This window comes from Stegostoma tigrinum, chromosome 16 (genome assembly GCF_030684315.1).
Source record: "Stegostoma tigrinum isolate sSteTig4 chromosome 16, sSteTig4.hap1, whole genome shotgun sequence".
Classification (NCBI taxonomy): Eukaryota; Metazoa; Chordata; class Chondrichthyes; order Orectolobiformes; family Stegostomatidae; genus Stegostoma; species Stegostoma tigrinum.
In genome coordinates, this window is record NC_081369.1 from 46,865,152 (window position 1) to 46,881,351 (window position 16,200).

The window sequence follows — 16,200 nt, forward strand, 5'->3', positions numbered from 1 at the left end:
GCATCTACAGTCTTTTAATTCCTCTCTAAACCAGCATAGGATTTAATACTTGTCCTGATATTTCATATTTCACAGTTCCAAACAAAATCTAACTCTACCCCAGATACCTGAACAATATATTTTCCAATTAGACCATATAACCAATTTTGGTTGGAAAAGGGTCAAATCTAATACATTACAAATAAACAAAAATCTGTTTGTACTTTGGGTGTAATAAGGTATTTTGTGCAGAAGTCTTAATGGGAGCAGTCAATAGCTGCCTGCAGATTGCTCCCTGTAGATTTTAGCAAGTTTTCAAGATTTTAAACAACACCAAACACTTCTCTTACAATCATGTCACCAACCAATGGAAACTGACTAGCAACTAACTGGAAAATAGTTGATCATTATGATCTGCTCTGCTGGCACTCCTGCCTGCTGCTGAATGTGTTGTTACCTATGTCTGACTGAGTTCTAAAATAGCAACAGTGACATTAAATCAGGCTTACAGTCCAACTGATATCATAAACTGTCTATTCTGCTTATGTCCAGCAGATATTCTCTGTGTGTTCTTGTCGACTGAGTGCTAGCACTCAATAAACTGGCATCTAGAAATGACTCACATTGGATGTGCATGTAAACACAGATGCCATTTAGGATCTTTTGTATGCACACTTATCACGCTCAAAAAATATGTAACTTGCATATTTTAAGACAAACAAGCCATATTCAAACAAATACATTGACATTATTGTATACTTTGGAGTCAAATGTTGAGTTTATTTTGAAAACCTTTTTGGATTTTTTTTATCTTTCTTTCCTCTTATTATTTATCCTATTCAGCTGGGGATGGTATTTATATAATTTGCTCAGTGAGACTGCATTTAAAATGGCACTGTGTGTTCTGATTTCATCTTGTGGGCTCAAAATCTTATCTGGTATTTTGCACTGTTTTATTTCCCTGACGTAGCTATCGTTATTTTACCTCTGTGTATAGCCAGCAACCTTTTGGATTGTTTCTTCCAGCAGGTGATCTAACAGCAGTGAGGTAGTTGTTTTCATTTCCATTTGGGTATGCTTAGTTGGTGAGCTGAACACTGCACTCTCCAGTTCCAAGATCCATTCCAAATTGATAGCTGTTCTGTTATTAAGAATTTGTTGGGTGTTAACTGAAATGACATGACAGCTTAGCCTTGAGTAATAGTGAGGTTCAAATGGGCATCCGTGATGTTACAGCAGTCATGTGCTGTATTCTAGCAAGATATTGGATCCTGTACAGTTCAAATCCTCCTGCTCAATAGCTGTATCATCCAGTCTGTAAGAATCAACATGGATTTACAGTTACTAACCACATCCAATGAATCCACCTAAGAACCTAATCAAACATGGTGAAGCGATGAAACCATCGTTCGAGGGCAGATGACTTTTTTTTCATTCAGAAAAAAATATAAGAACTATGGGACAAGAAGGTTCTCGGAAGATGCCCCCAAGTTAGTGGCTGGACGGCTTGGCTGATGTCAAGTGAAGTAATTGAGGTTTTAACCCAAAGTGAGGTAAAGTGGGCATACTTAGAAGTGACAGCATGTTACACTAATTTGATAGTCCTCATCCTTTTCAAGGCCCTTCAGAATGGTTGGAGGTCTAATGGGAAAACATCAGTTCCATTGGTTCAAAGTTACATCATCTGAAGCAGAACGTGGTGCAGGTCATTGCTTTCTTATACACAGTCTGTCTTCTAGCCGAAGATGTCCTTTATCATTGCAAATACTGATGAAACCAACAGATTTTCAATTCATCATAGAGGCCTTCAATATCTACTTCAGTCTCCCGAATTTTGTTAGTGAATGTGTTTGTTCCAGCAAAGCTCCTCTAAAACGAGCAATCTCAGGAGAATCCATCAGCAAAGTATTGCTAATTCGTGTGACGATGTAGCATTAAGAGGTGAGCTCTTTGAAGCTTTCCATGATATACTCCTTGCTTAATTGCAGTCAGTATGAAATTATCTTTGAGTAGCTGAACCAGCATGCCTTGCATGCTGGGCACAAAATGAAATGCCAGGGAACAATCCAATACAAAGCAGAGCTCAGAGAGACAGGCCAAAAAGTGGCTGCCTTGACCAACAAACAAACTTACCAACAAATCAGGTGCCGTCGTCTTGAGGTGCTCACATTGTTGTGCAAGCAGGTGAAAAGATTGTTTTAGCAGAGGGTTTGCAGTGCCTTCATTGTGTGCAGAGTTAGCTACCTTACACAGTTTTAGACTGTGAGGCCATCTTTGAAAAGCAAACCCCACAGATCACCTCCAGAGCACATCAGAGTTCAGAAGAAGCAGGAGACATGGAAACAACACATTTCCTTGGTTGGAAGGATTTTGTTGGCCCTGTAATCCATGATGAACAAATGGATTATGTATTATTGGTCAATGGTATTGAAAGTTGAGAATTTTGATATTCAATCTTTCCTTGATACAGGACCAACCAAGTATGGTGATCCCTGATATTTTTAAATGGCTTTGCACTTGACCATTAAGGCAAGATCCAAACTATTGCTTTTATGGGTGCCAGCGGAGAGTAGACACATTCTATCTGACTAAGCTTGTTTTAAAGCAGCATTCAGTAAGAATAGTAGTGATTAAGAATTGAATTTGTTTTGCAAAAACAGAACAAATCCTGTTTGAGTTGGCAAACTCTGTCCAACTCCATCTTCTACAGTGATTCAGCCAGGTTAAAGGTACTTCAAGTCAAGATGGTGAGTATATTCTCTTCTGTGAGAAAGTGCAATGTCCAGATGATAATTCCATTCTGTTTTGTGAAGTTTTACTTCAGCCTGTCCAGAAACATGAGTTTTAGTGTAAAGAAGGTTGGATAGTTGTTTGTGAATAGTTCCCACACCAACTGAAGTTCTATACCAGAAAGATTGGATTTTTTTTTTTAGGAATATTTTTACCTTTTCCAAGAATTTCAGTAGCATTACAAACCATTTCCAATTGGATTAGAAACAAATGAGCCTCTTTTGTCTTCAGAGACTCCTAACAATCCGATCCGCCTTGGGGTTGTCACTCTACAGTAATTTGCTTTTTGTTCCAAAGACTATGGTGAATGATCTTCTTTACTGCTGCCTCACGCTGTTCATGGCTTCAACATTTTTATCAGTTTATTTTAGTTTCTAGAATTCTACTTGATTCTAGTCCTAAAAACACTCCTCTTCTTGACTCTGAATTTCATTTATCATTTTCCAATCAGGCCAAATCTGTCTGGATCCTGTTGCACTTGATTAACTAACTTTGTTCATAATTTTTGTACCCTGATGCGATTGGCAATTTGTCTGTTGTCACACTTCTGAGATATTGCTATCCAAGGCAAATGGTGAAGGTTTTGCATTATTCCATTAGTCCCTTCCTGCCATGTCCACTCTCTAGCACGTGATGCAGCCACTTGCATGAATAATGCAGGACTGACACAAATTGTAGCATTTATTGGGTAAGGAAAGAGCCCCAGCTTCATCTGCTATTTGTTTATCATGATGCCAAGTAAGTAATGATATAGCTGCTTCTAGTTTAACTGTAATAGCTTCACTCCTGCAATAGGCAAGTCCGAAAATGCCATTATATAAAACAAACTGGAATCAGTGACACAATTACTTGGCATCACAAGAAAGAAAACACAAAGGAGTAGGTGCAGTCAAGTGAACTTTTGGCATGTGCTGTTTACTTAAGTGCTGCTATCCTAATTGGAACTGGAAATACACGTGCACCAACAATATTTAATGGGACTCCTTGGGAAAGCTCGTGACGAACAAATTCATAAAACACTCACACCTTGGTAGAAGCTATCTTTAGACTTTGACAGTATTTTGTTCTCATGAATATTGATGAAAATGTACAAAATGCAGAATTCTAAAGTAATACCTGTAAGCTTTTGTCAACAGAACTGATCAGTTGATGTGTTCCTTATCTGTGCTAGAAATAGACCTGCAATTTTACAATGGAGCTTTCACAATTATTATATTAAAAGGTGCCAGTTAAGAACTGCCAAATTGAGTCAATTAGAGAGATTTAAACACAAATAGATTGTAATATTGTAACATTATTTTGTTGCCAGTAGCATCTGGAGCTTCAAATGATGTTTAATCTTTATCTTCCGATAAAAGCAAGGTGTCAACCAAATTGAAGTAGTCAACATGGTAGCTCAATTATCTTCAGAATAAATTGGCCCAGAAAGAAGGTAGGCTGAAAACTGTACAATCTAGGGATGCCAATTGTTAAAATTTGATAGTACAACACAAGACATTTTCTGAAGCAACACGAATAGAAATGAATATTTGCACTGTTTCAGTATTTTTTATATTACCTGTTTTGTATTTTGTTGACACAGACATCCCATTACAAAAGGACATGTGCTAGTTGTGTTCTGGTCATTTTTATTTTTGGTGTTTTATATTTGAACTGAAATATTTGCACATTCTTCTTCCTGTGACCCCTTTCCGATCTTCTGTTTTTTTTTGGTATTTATTATAAACTCCTTGCTTTATTTGAAAAATTATATTCATGTCATATCATCTTGCAATTCATTCTGTTCAAAATATTACATTGCATTGATGAATCTGCTAAAATTGGCAAACATTTGATTAAAATATTTGAAACCACTTTCTCACAGATTTTCATCTTTGTTTCCTGTGAAGTCTTTTGGTTTCTTGGTGTGCAAAGTTCCATTGGAATTGCTTTGTACTCCTTGATTCTGAATTTCATTTGTCAATTTCCAACTAATTTTTTCTAGATCCTCCTGCACTTGATCAACTGATTTTTGTTCCAATCTTCCCACACTATTGTGATTGGCAAAGTTTGGCAATTTGTCTGTGGTCATACATCTGGGTTGTTGCTATCCAAGGTGAATAGTGAGGTTCCTACCTTGTTTCATTAAAATGTTCCTGCCAGTCTGACTCAGCTCAACGCATGAACACTCTCTACCATGTGTGCATTTCATTACTTTAGTCATTATCTTGCATAAACCATCCCGTGGGTGTTGGAAGCTTACTCTGCCACATGGGACATAGCACAGCCTGATTCTGTACTTCTAAAAAAATCATTTGTGGGATGTCGGTACTGCTGGCTGTCCAGCATTTATTGCCTTCCCAACTGCCCTTGAAGGTGGTGGTGTGTTGCCTTCCTGAACTGCTGCAGCCCACCAGCAGTAGGTTGATCCACAACGCTCTGAATTCCTGGATTTTGACCTATCGGCAGTGAAGGAACGGTAATATATTCCCATATCAGGATGGTGAGCTGCTTGGAGGGGAACTTGATTGTAGTGGTGTTCCCATATATCTGTTGCCCTTGACATTCTAGAAGGAAGTGAAAAGTGCTGCTTGAGGATCTTTAGTGAATTTCTGCAGTGAATCTTGTAGATAGTGCATACTGATACTACTGAGCGTCGGTGGCGGAGGGAGTGAGTGCTGGTGGACGTAGTGCCAATCAAGTCAGCTGCTTTGCCCTGGATGACGTCAGGTTTTTGAGTATTGTTGAGGTTGTGCCCATCTAGGCAAGTGGGGAGTATTCCATCTCACTCCTGACTTGTGCCTTGTAGATGGTAGACAGGCTTTGAGGAATCAGGAGGAAAGTTACTCATTGCACTATTCCTAGCCAGTGAGCTTCACTGAGTAGTGACTGTGTTTATGTGTTGAGTCCAGTTGAGTTTTTGGTCAGTGATAACACCCAGGATGTTGATAGTTGGGGATTCAGTGAAGATACTATTATTGAATGCCAAGGGGCATTGCTTAGATAGGCCGTTAGCGGCGATGGTGATAGCCTGGCATTGGTGTGACGTGAATGTAACTTGCCACTTGTGAGCCCAAGCCTGGATATTGTCCAAATCTTGTTGCACTTGAACGTAGACTGCTTCACTAACTGAGGTGTCGCAAATGGTGCTGAACATTGTGCGAACATCCCTACTTCTGACCTTATGATGGATGGAAGGTCATTGATAAAGCAGCTGAAGATGGTTGGGCTCAGGACACTACCCTGAGGAAAACCTTCAGAAAAGTCCTGCAGCTGAGATGACTGCCCTCCGACAACCACGACCATCTTCCTATGTGTCAGGTATGACTCTAACTTGAGACAACTCATCTACTTATTGGAAAAACCTGCAATGGATGTTTGTTGGCTGGCAATCAAGATTGATGAATACTTGGATGATTTTATTTCCTTACGCTAATTATGGTTAGTGTGATAGGGAGTCCAACTGTCTCTTGAATAATTTTGCGGTAGTCTGTATTCATTTCAACAAGTATCCTTTTTTTCAAGCTAGCCATTTGCAAAGTGATGGATCTACACAAGGGCATACAGTCATCTCCATGAGAATTCACCCCAGAGTCTTCTGGTCATGTGATCTTATAACATTAAATCATGATCTCTTAGACTCAGTCTTTAAATCTATTACTCCAGGTCTATTGAGTTGCTTTGGTGCAATCCTTCACTCATGACCTTCTACATTCATCATCTTCACGGATGCACAATGATTTGAAATGAAATCAGGCAGGTGGACATCATAGAATATGAGTTCCCTGATTAGACCAGACTAATAGCCTCAATCAGGGAGCCCTGGCTGACAGGTAAGAACAGGTGTGTCAGACATCCCATTCAATCTGAGAGCTGGCATTGAGGGAGCAGTGTCAAGGACTCTCCACATGTAAATGAAGGGTGACTTAGTGACAGGATCCTGCCTTCTGGAGTTGTTTCAGCAGCAGTGTGTACAAACTGTAAGATGTAGTGTGACTCAACGAGCCTCCTTCAACAGCACCTTACAGTCCCATCATCTCCCCCACCAGGAAGAATAAGGAGAGTAGGTGCATAGGAATGCCACCAACTATAAATTCCCCATCAAAGCCATACACCATCCTGATTTGGAACAATATCACTGCACTTTAACTGTATTAGATCAGAATCCTGGAGCTCCCTTCCTAATAGCACCATGGGTGCCCCAAACCCTCAAGGACTGCAGCAGTTTAAGAAGGCAGGCTTACCACCCTTTACAGGAATATTATGGATAGATTAGATTACTTACAGTGTGGAAACAGGCCCTTCGGCCCAACATGTCCACACCGCCCCTTGGAACACCCCACCCAGATCCATCCCCCCCATAACCCTCACACCCTTAAACACTACGGGCAATTTAGCATAGCCAATCCACCGAGCCTGTAGATCTTTGGACTGTGGGAGGAAACCGGAGCAGCCGAAGGAAACCCATGCAGACACGGGGAGAATGTGTAAACCCCGCATAGTTACCTGAGGCTGGAATTGAACCCAGGTCCCTGGTGTTGTGAGGTTGCAGTGCTAACCACTGGGCCACCGTGCCGTCCCAATAATATAGGGAATAAATGCTATCCTAGACAGAGATATTCACATCCCACAGGGAAAAAAAATCACCGAAGGATTATAAATGTGACCTCGGCTGATATGTGGAATTGTTCTACTCTGTATCTCTGGCTGCTCACTGGCTAAGCTAAGTCATTGGATGAGCCCTGACAATTGAATTTTTTTTCAACGCTCCTTCTGCTAATAGTCTTTAGTTTACAAACTGCTTTATGTCTGTGGGAGACTGTTTCTGAATAAACAAACCCACTTATGTTCAGCACCCACTTGCAAATCTATTTTCTGTAATTCAACAATTCCCACGGTTCATCTGAAAATCATATATGGATGAAATGAAGTTGAGTCATAGAGTCATTGAATCCTACAGCATGGAAACTGACCCTTTGGTCCAACCAGTCCATGCTGAGCATAATCTAAAACTAAACTAGCCCCACCTACCTGCTCCCGGCCCATATCCCTCCAAACCTTTCCTATTCATTATTCCATCCAAATGATTTCTAAATGTTATAATTATACCCAAATCCACCACTTCCTCAGGAAATTCATTCCATACGTGAACCAACCTCTGCGTAAAAAAATTGCCTCATGTCTATTTTAAATCTCTCTCCCCTCATCTTAAGAAGGTGCGTCCTCATCTTGAAATTCCTTATCTTAAGGAAACGACAAGAACCATCAACTCCATCTATATCTCTCATTGTTTTGTCAATTTCCATCAGGTCAATTATCAAATTCCTACACTGCAGACAAGAAAGTCCCAGCCTATCCACCCTTGCTTTATAACTCAAACTTTCTATACCGGCAAAATCCTGAAATCTCTTCCGAATCCTGTCCAGCTTAATAATATCCTTCCTATACCTAGGTGATCAAAACTGGACACAGTATTCCAGAAGAGGCCTCACCAATGCCCTGTACAACCTTAACATAATGCCCCAACTCCTAGACTTAAAGGACTGAACAATGAAGGCAAGTGTGCCAAATGCCTTTTTAACCATCCCGTCTGTATGTGATGAACCTCTAAGACCCTCTGTTCTATAACACTACCCAATATATAGATAGGCCAGCAAGAGGCGAGGCTACATTGGATTTGGTACTGGGTAATGAACCAGGCCAGGTGTTAGATTTGGAGGTAAGTGAGCACTTTGGTGATAGCGACCACAATTCGGTTACATTTACTTAAGCGATGGAAAGGGATTGGTATATACCGCAGGGCAAGAGTTATAGCTGGGGGAAAAGGCAATTATGAGGTGATTAGGCAAGATTTAGGATGCATAGGATGGAGCAGGAAACTGCGGGGGCTGGGCACAATTGAAACGTGGAGCTTGTCAGGGAACAGCTACTGCGTGTTCTTGATAAGTATGTACCTGTCAGGCAAGGAGGAAGTGGGCGAGCGAGGGAACTGCGGTTTACTAAAGAAGTTGAATTTCTTGACAAGAGGAAAAAGGAGGCTTATGTAAAGATGAGGCGTGAAGGCTCAGTTAGGGAGCTTGAGAGTTACAAGTTAGCCAGGAAACACCTAAAGAGCTAAGAAGTGCAAGGGGAGATGAGAAGTCTTTGGCAGGTAGGATCGGGGAAAACCCTAAAGCTTTCTATAGGTATGTCAGAAACAAAAGAAAGACTACAGTAACATTATGGCCAGTTAAGGGCAGTAGTGGGAAGTTGTGCACGGAGACCGAAGAGATAGGAGAGGCGCTAAATGAATATTTTTTGTCAGTATTCACACAGGAAAAAGACAATGTTGTCACGGAGAATATTGAGATACAGGCTATTAGACTAGGTGGGAGTAAGGTTCATAAGGAGGACGTGTTAGCAATTCTGGAAAGTGTGAAAATAGATAAATACCCTGGGCCGGATGAGATATATCCTAGGATTCTCTGGGAGGCTATTGCAGAGCCTTTGGCTTTGATCTTTATGTCGTCATTGTCTACAGGAATAGTGCCAGAAGACTGGAGGATTACAAATGTTATCCCCTTGTTCAAAAAGGGGAGTAGAGACAACCCTGCTAATTATAGACCAGTGAGCCTTACTTTGATTGTGGGTAAAGTGTTGGAAAGGATTATAAGAGATAGGATTTATAATACTCTAGAAAGGAATAATTTGATTAGGGATAGTCAACACAGTTTTGTGAAGTCTAGGTCGTGTCTCACAAACCTTATTGAGTTCTTTGAGAAGGTGGCCAAACAGGTGGATTAGGGTAAAGCAGTTGATGTGGTGTAAATGGATTTAAGTGAAGTGTTTGATAAGATCCCCATGATAGGCTATGACAGAAAATACAGAGGCATGGGTTTGAGGGTGATTTAACGGTTTGGATCAGAAATTGGCCAGCTGTAAGAAGACAGAGGGTGGTGGTTGATGGGAAATGTTCATCCTGGAGTTCAGATACTAGTGGTGTATTGCAAGGATCTGTTTGGGGCCACGGCTGTTTGTCATTTTAATAAATGACCTGGATGAGAGCGTGGGAAAAATGGTTGAGTAGATTTGCGGATGATATTAAAGTCGAAGCGTGGAAGGATGTTGCAGGTTACAGAGGGACATAGATAAGCTGCAGAACTGGGCTGAGTTTAATGGAGTTTAATGTGGAAAAGTGTGAGGTGATTCACTTTGGAAGGAGTAACAGGAATACAGAGTATTGGGCTAATGGTAAGATTCTTGGTAGTGTGGATGAGCAGAGAGACCTCGGTGTCCATGTGCACAGATCTCTGAAAGTTGCCACCCAGGTTGATAGGGTTGTTAAGAAGGCGTACAGTGTGGTGGGTTTGGTTGGTCAAGGGATTGAGTTTCAGAGCCATGAGGTCATGTTGCAGCTGTACAAAACTCCGGTCCGACCGCACTTGGAGTATTGTGTACAGTTCTGGTCGCCACATTATGGAAAGGATGTGGAAGCATTGGAAAGGGTGCAGAGGACACTTACCATGATGTTGCCTGGTTTGGCGGGAAGATCTTATGAGGAAAGGCTGAGGGACTTGAGGCTGTTTTCGTTAGAAAGAAGAAGGATAAGAGGCGACTTAATAGAGACATACAAGATGATCAGAGGATTAGATAGGATGGAGAGTGAGAGCCTTTTTCCTTGGATGATGATGACTAGCACGAGGAGACATAGCTTTAAATTGAGGGGTGATAGATATAGGATGGATGCCAGAGGTATGTTCTTTACTCAGAGAGTAGTAAGGGCATGGAATGCCCTACCTGCAACAGTCGTCGACTCGCCAACTTTAGGGGCATTTAAATGGATATTGGATAAACATATGGATGATAGTGGAATAGTGTAGGTTAGATGGGCTTCAGTTTGGTTTCACAGATCAGTGCAACAGTGAGGGCTGAAGGTCCTTTACTGCGCTGTTATGTTCTATGTTCTTTATTCTATTACCCTACCATTAATTGTATAAGGCATACCTTTGTTTGTTGTACCAAAATGCAAAACCTTGCATTTATCCAGATTGAACTCCATCTGCCATTTTTCAGCCCATTGACCCATTTGATCAAGATCCCTTTGTAACCTTAGAAAACCTTCTTCACTATCTACAATGCCACCAATTTTGGCGTCATCTGCAAACTTACTAATCATGCCTTTTATATTCTTATCCAAGTGATTTGTACAAATGACAACCAAAAGAAGATCCAGAACCGACCCTTGTGGATCATAGGCCTCCAGTCCAAAAAGCAACCCTCCACCATTGCTCTCTGTCTCCTCCTGTTAAGCCAATTATGTATCCAATTGGCAAGCTCATTTTGAATCCCAAGTGACCTAACTTTTACTAATTAGTCTACCATGCGGAAGCTTGCCAAAGGCTTTACTAAAATCCAAATAAATAATGTTTACTGTTCTGCCATTATCCATCTTGTTGGTAACTTCCTCAAAAAACACAATCAAGTTAACAAGACACGATTTTCCTGGCACAAAACCATGCTGATTATCCCTAATCAATTGTCCATAATTCCTACCTTTTATAATCAGCTTCAACAATTTATCCAGAACTGAAGTCAGACTCAAAGGCCTTATAGTTTCCTGGTTTCTCTATACAACCTTTCTTAAATAAAAGCACATTAGCTACTCTGACGTCTTCAGGCACCTCACCTGTAGTTATAGATAATGCAAATATTTCTGCAAGGGCTTTTGTAATTTCCCTTCTTACTTTCCACAACATTCTAGGTTACATTAGATCAGGTCCTGAAGACTTATCTACCTTCCTATTCTCTAAGACCTCCCAAAATTCCTCTTCTTTAATGTGAACTGTTTTTAAAACAAAGTTTATTTCTCTGCATTGCCTAGACTCCATTTCTTTCTCCACAGTAAAAACTGGCCCAAAATATTCATTTCATATCTCTGCTATCTCCTGTATTCAACACAAAGATGACCTCCTTGATCTTTAAGAGGTCCTGTCCATGCTCTGGTTACGCTCTTGCTCTTAATGTGTTTGTAGAGTCTAAAAGGAGCATCCACATATTGATAAAGAAAATTTTCTTGAGCCCATTCGATAAATTCTTCACCATCCCAACCTTTAACACTATGGTAGTTGCAGTCAATGTTTGGAAAATTGAAATCCCCTATTATTACAACCAAATTACATTTATATATATCTGAGATCTCCCTACATGTTTGTTTGTCAATTTCTATCCTATTATGGGGGACCTACAGTACAATCCCAACAAAGTGATCTCTCTTATTCGTAACTTCTACCCACATATTTTCACTGGAGGACTTTTCAGAAATATCTTCCCTAGTTGTAACAGTCAGGTATTTCTTAATCAAAAATGCCACCCCCTCCTTACTTGCTTCCTTTTCTATCTTTCTTTTAGCTGCCAGTCTTGTCCATCTCTCAGCCAAGTTTGTATAATAGCTATGATGTCCCAATCCCTTGTTCTTAAACATGCCCTGAGTTCATCAGCCTTACCTGTAAGACACTTTGCATTGAAATAATTGCAATTTAGTTCTTCAGAGTTTCTACATACTGTGACTGTCTGTTGTCTTTCTTTTCTAATTGACATGCTCTCCTCACATTCAGAACCTACCTCATCAATTCATCCATTTACACTGCTACTTCGAATTCCACCACTGGCCTTCTCTATCAATATGAAGTCTCCCTTAATCTCCCTGCTAAAGTATTGGTCTCTTTCCAGTTGAGGTTAGATCCATCCTTTTCGAATAAGTATTTTCTATCTGAAAAGACATTCCAATTGTCCAAAAACATGAATCCCTCAACATCACACCAGCTCTTCAGTCATTGATTTATCTCCTTTAACCTTTTGTTCCTTCTCCTTTTTAGAGTTTGGCATCAGGACTAAACTAGAAATTACTTATTTTAAGGTTTTATTTTTTTAATCATCTACCTAATATCTTAAATTCACTCTGTCCTGTTGTTAACTTGCCTTTCTCTTACAAATACATTTTCAACTTGTGTTTTCTAGCTTTTCTCTTCTATATTCTCTCTCTTCTATATTCTCTCTCATAAAGTCTAATTCATGTGTGTGAGATACAAATGTGAGCCTCATCTGGGTAAGATTGTCATGTTGAAAAGGTTCTTAAAACTGAAATCATACTGCAGTCATGACATAATCAATTTGAATTCATAGTCTATTTGGAACTAAATATCATTCCTCTTCTCTTGCTCTGATTAGTACGTATTTATGTTACAGTTTTGAACTTGCATGAAATATTGCATGACCTACATCACAAATTTTGGCTTGCATTGGACTGCTTTTTAATTTTCTTCAAATAAAAATGGCACTCTTTACAGCAATGAAAGACTTCATTATTTACTATTCAACCCAGCTGCAGCTTCCTATTTAAATACAAGAGAAATCTGATTATTTCAATATCAACGCCCTGATTTATTCCCCAACTGCCTTGTTTCAAAGGTGTCACTTAACCCATAAGTAGCTCACAAGTATCAACAACAACATGCCTTGGTTCATAGTCCCTTGTTCTTAAGTCTGAATGACCTCCTAAGACTGCTAAATGCACATGTGAAAGGGAGACTGTGTGTTATGAATAGTTAATTTTGGGATTTACGTTCCATCTCCTAGTTAGGAATCTGAATAGTAGTTAATTTGAATAATAGTTATTGAAATATTTTCCACTGTTGACATTTTTATTAATATTTTGAGGGAAAGAAAATCATTAGCTAAGTTATGAGTTCATGGGATCTGAGACCTCTGGGGCATGTACAACAGGATGATTTTAAAATATGCTGAGGTTACCAACACAGATTTTGCAATGATTACACTTTAAGTTTAGATGAAAGAGGCTAATGAACATGATCCGTGTAAATCAAAGCTGGGGGATTTTTAATAAGTTTGCAATCAACATGATTTAACTGAAACATGCCCTGAAATATATGGTTCATTTTCTGCCATTTACAGAGATTTATAGCAGTCATTTTTATTCCTTCAAATCTTTCCAACCCTAGGTACTGCTACAAGTATTTGCAATGAATTTGGACTGCACACCTGGATTCCAGAAGAAGAACTATCAAGTCCTTCAGTCGTCAGATTTTAAAAAGGACCAGTTCATTCTGAAAGGTAAGAGCATTCTGTCAGCTCATAGAGGCACACAGCAGAGACAAGAACTAATGAATCCCCAGTCTGACCTTTTTCTTGGTTTCATCACTTTTCCTCGAATTTCTACTCACAGTGTAATCAATGAAATATGTTTCTGACTTGCAGTGCATTTGAATTGTTTCCATTCATAATGGCATCTAGCAGAATTTGATTATCTAACCTGAGATGAACTGAAGGTGTGTGTAGTTTGAGCTACAGAGCCAAACCAATCTAATTTATTTTTGATTGCAGTAACCATCGGGGTTGTACACAGTTCTGATTGCATCTAATTTCTTTCATTGTAATTCAACCTTTCTCTTTTATCTACAATATCTAGCATTGACATTGTTGGCCAAAGATGGAGATACGTTTTCTGCTTTGCAGATCGTTGGCAATCAGTGCGCAAATTTTGTTTAGGATTGCACTAGGTTTCTGATCAATTTTGTGGTTGAAACTTCCAGGCAAACTTATTTACATAATCACAAACATCCAACTGTCCAAAAACCAACATTTTAAAATGTGACTTTTTCTTGTATTGTTATTTAGTAGTAATAACCTGACACAGCTTTTGGTCAATGTACAATAAAATGAAGGAATACTGGTTGACTAAACATGTTTTTACCATTCAACAGGTAAAAGAAAAGATCACATTTCTTAAAAAAAAATTACTTAGAGAATTTGTGCATTGCTCAACATTTTGTTTTTCAGAAGGATATTTAAGCAAAAATATATAGATTCTGGTGGAGAAATATGGTAATACCAACAAATGGAACATAAATTGCAATAAATGTATGCTTGACTTTGGTGAAATAGATTGGAGATTGGAGCTATATTTTAATATGCCTACAGGACATCCATGATGCTGGCAAATTCTTCAAATATCATGGTTTAAAAACAATTTTTCTGAATTTGACTTTGGAAAAAAGCGTTAGGATGGCTTTGAGAAGAGATATTGTCAGTGCAGGCCAATCTTGTCTACTATTTGATGTCTGTTTACTTGACAAGTTTTTTTAAGTACATGAATGATACAGCTGATAAACTACACTCTGTTAAGTATGTTGTTGATGTATCTGAGAGATGGAGAAGTCAATTGTTCTGCTGCAGCAACTACAAATAACATAGAAACAAATTGACTAAAGACACATTTGAAACAACAGCTAGTCAAGTTCTGATGGGGGTTGGGTTGTGGGAGCAGAGTTTGTAAAGAACTGAGAATTATTTTCCGTGGTCTTATTTGTATTTGGTATTTTATATAGTAACACTTTTTAAAATTAGTATATCCAGTTTCAACTCTTGTAACCCAAATGGTTTGAAATCTTTTAATCTACAAAACTGAAGCTTCTGAGAATAACACCATGTTCATTTGAAGAAACAGCACTGCACCTTATAGTAAATGTTCTTTGTGGGTGAGATGGTACAAAAATGTAAGTTATTTCACAATCAGAAAACAAAATGGAGCAGTGATGCAGAAAATAAGCTACACAAATACAATTGGCAAAATCAAATCTATTACTATAAATAAAACTTACAAATAAATTTTAGCCAAGATGTGCACATCTTTATCTTAATAACTGAATGAAAATTTTGTTTTGGCTATTTTGTTAATTCCTATATTAGTTAAAAAGGCAAGCTCTCTGAACCATTTATTGAAGATCAGAAGAGATTTGTAAAGTTTTCAATGACAAAGTCATATACCATGATAGGGTTTGAAACACTATTCACTTTTTATGAATGCAAATTATATCTCATACTGCCATAATGCAATTTCAGTTTCAGAAGCAGCCGAAATAATTGTCCGTTACCACTATTATTTGAGAGAAAGGAATTTGTACAATTTCTTGAATGTATTCTCACTTACTTTCCTTTTGTTCTACTTCGAAGGCAGAAGCTCTCAAAGTCAAACTCCCAAACACATGTAGGCTTCCAGTACTTGATTCAAGTTGTGATTCTTCATGTGTGTGATTATGGTCAGCATGGACTGGTTGGACCAAAGGGTCTGTTTCTGTGCTACATGTCTCTATTACTGCGACTCCATGTAAGCCAACATAATGAGCACCAGTAGACTATCAAAGAATTGTTGCAGATGAGAGCAAAACCGTCCATTCCTGATATCCAGCCACACAAATTCCCAGCAATCATTTTTAGATTGCAGTGATGTGAGAGTTCTAGTTTCTTTTCTGCTTTACCCAAAGGTATTAAGGGAATTTCAGCAATCTTCTTGGTGACTTTTAATTTAGCTAACTCTACAGAAAGGAGAATTAAACTTGAGGCTTTCTAATTTGTATGTCATAACATTTTGAATGATGCATAGCACAGATTCAGTGT

At 38.9% G+C, this 16,200-nt stretch overlaps 1 protein-coding gene across 1 annotated transcript in view; it reads left to right on the top strand.

Annotated features, from left to right (window-relative positions):
• The window catches only part of cdh13 (cadherin 13, H-cadherin (heart)), a 1,035,536-nt gene that overhangs the window by 147,647 nt on the left and 871,689 nt on the right, over positions 1–16,200 (top strand). Inside the window, exon 2 of the mRNA XM_059651748.1 lies at positions 13,746–13,857. Coding sequence (XP_059507731.1) covers positions 13,746–13,857 — 112 coding nt within the window. The remainder of the gene's footprint in view (positions 1–13,745; positions 13,858–16,200) is intronic.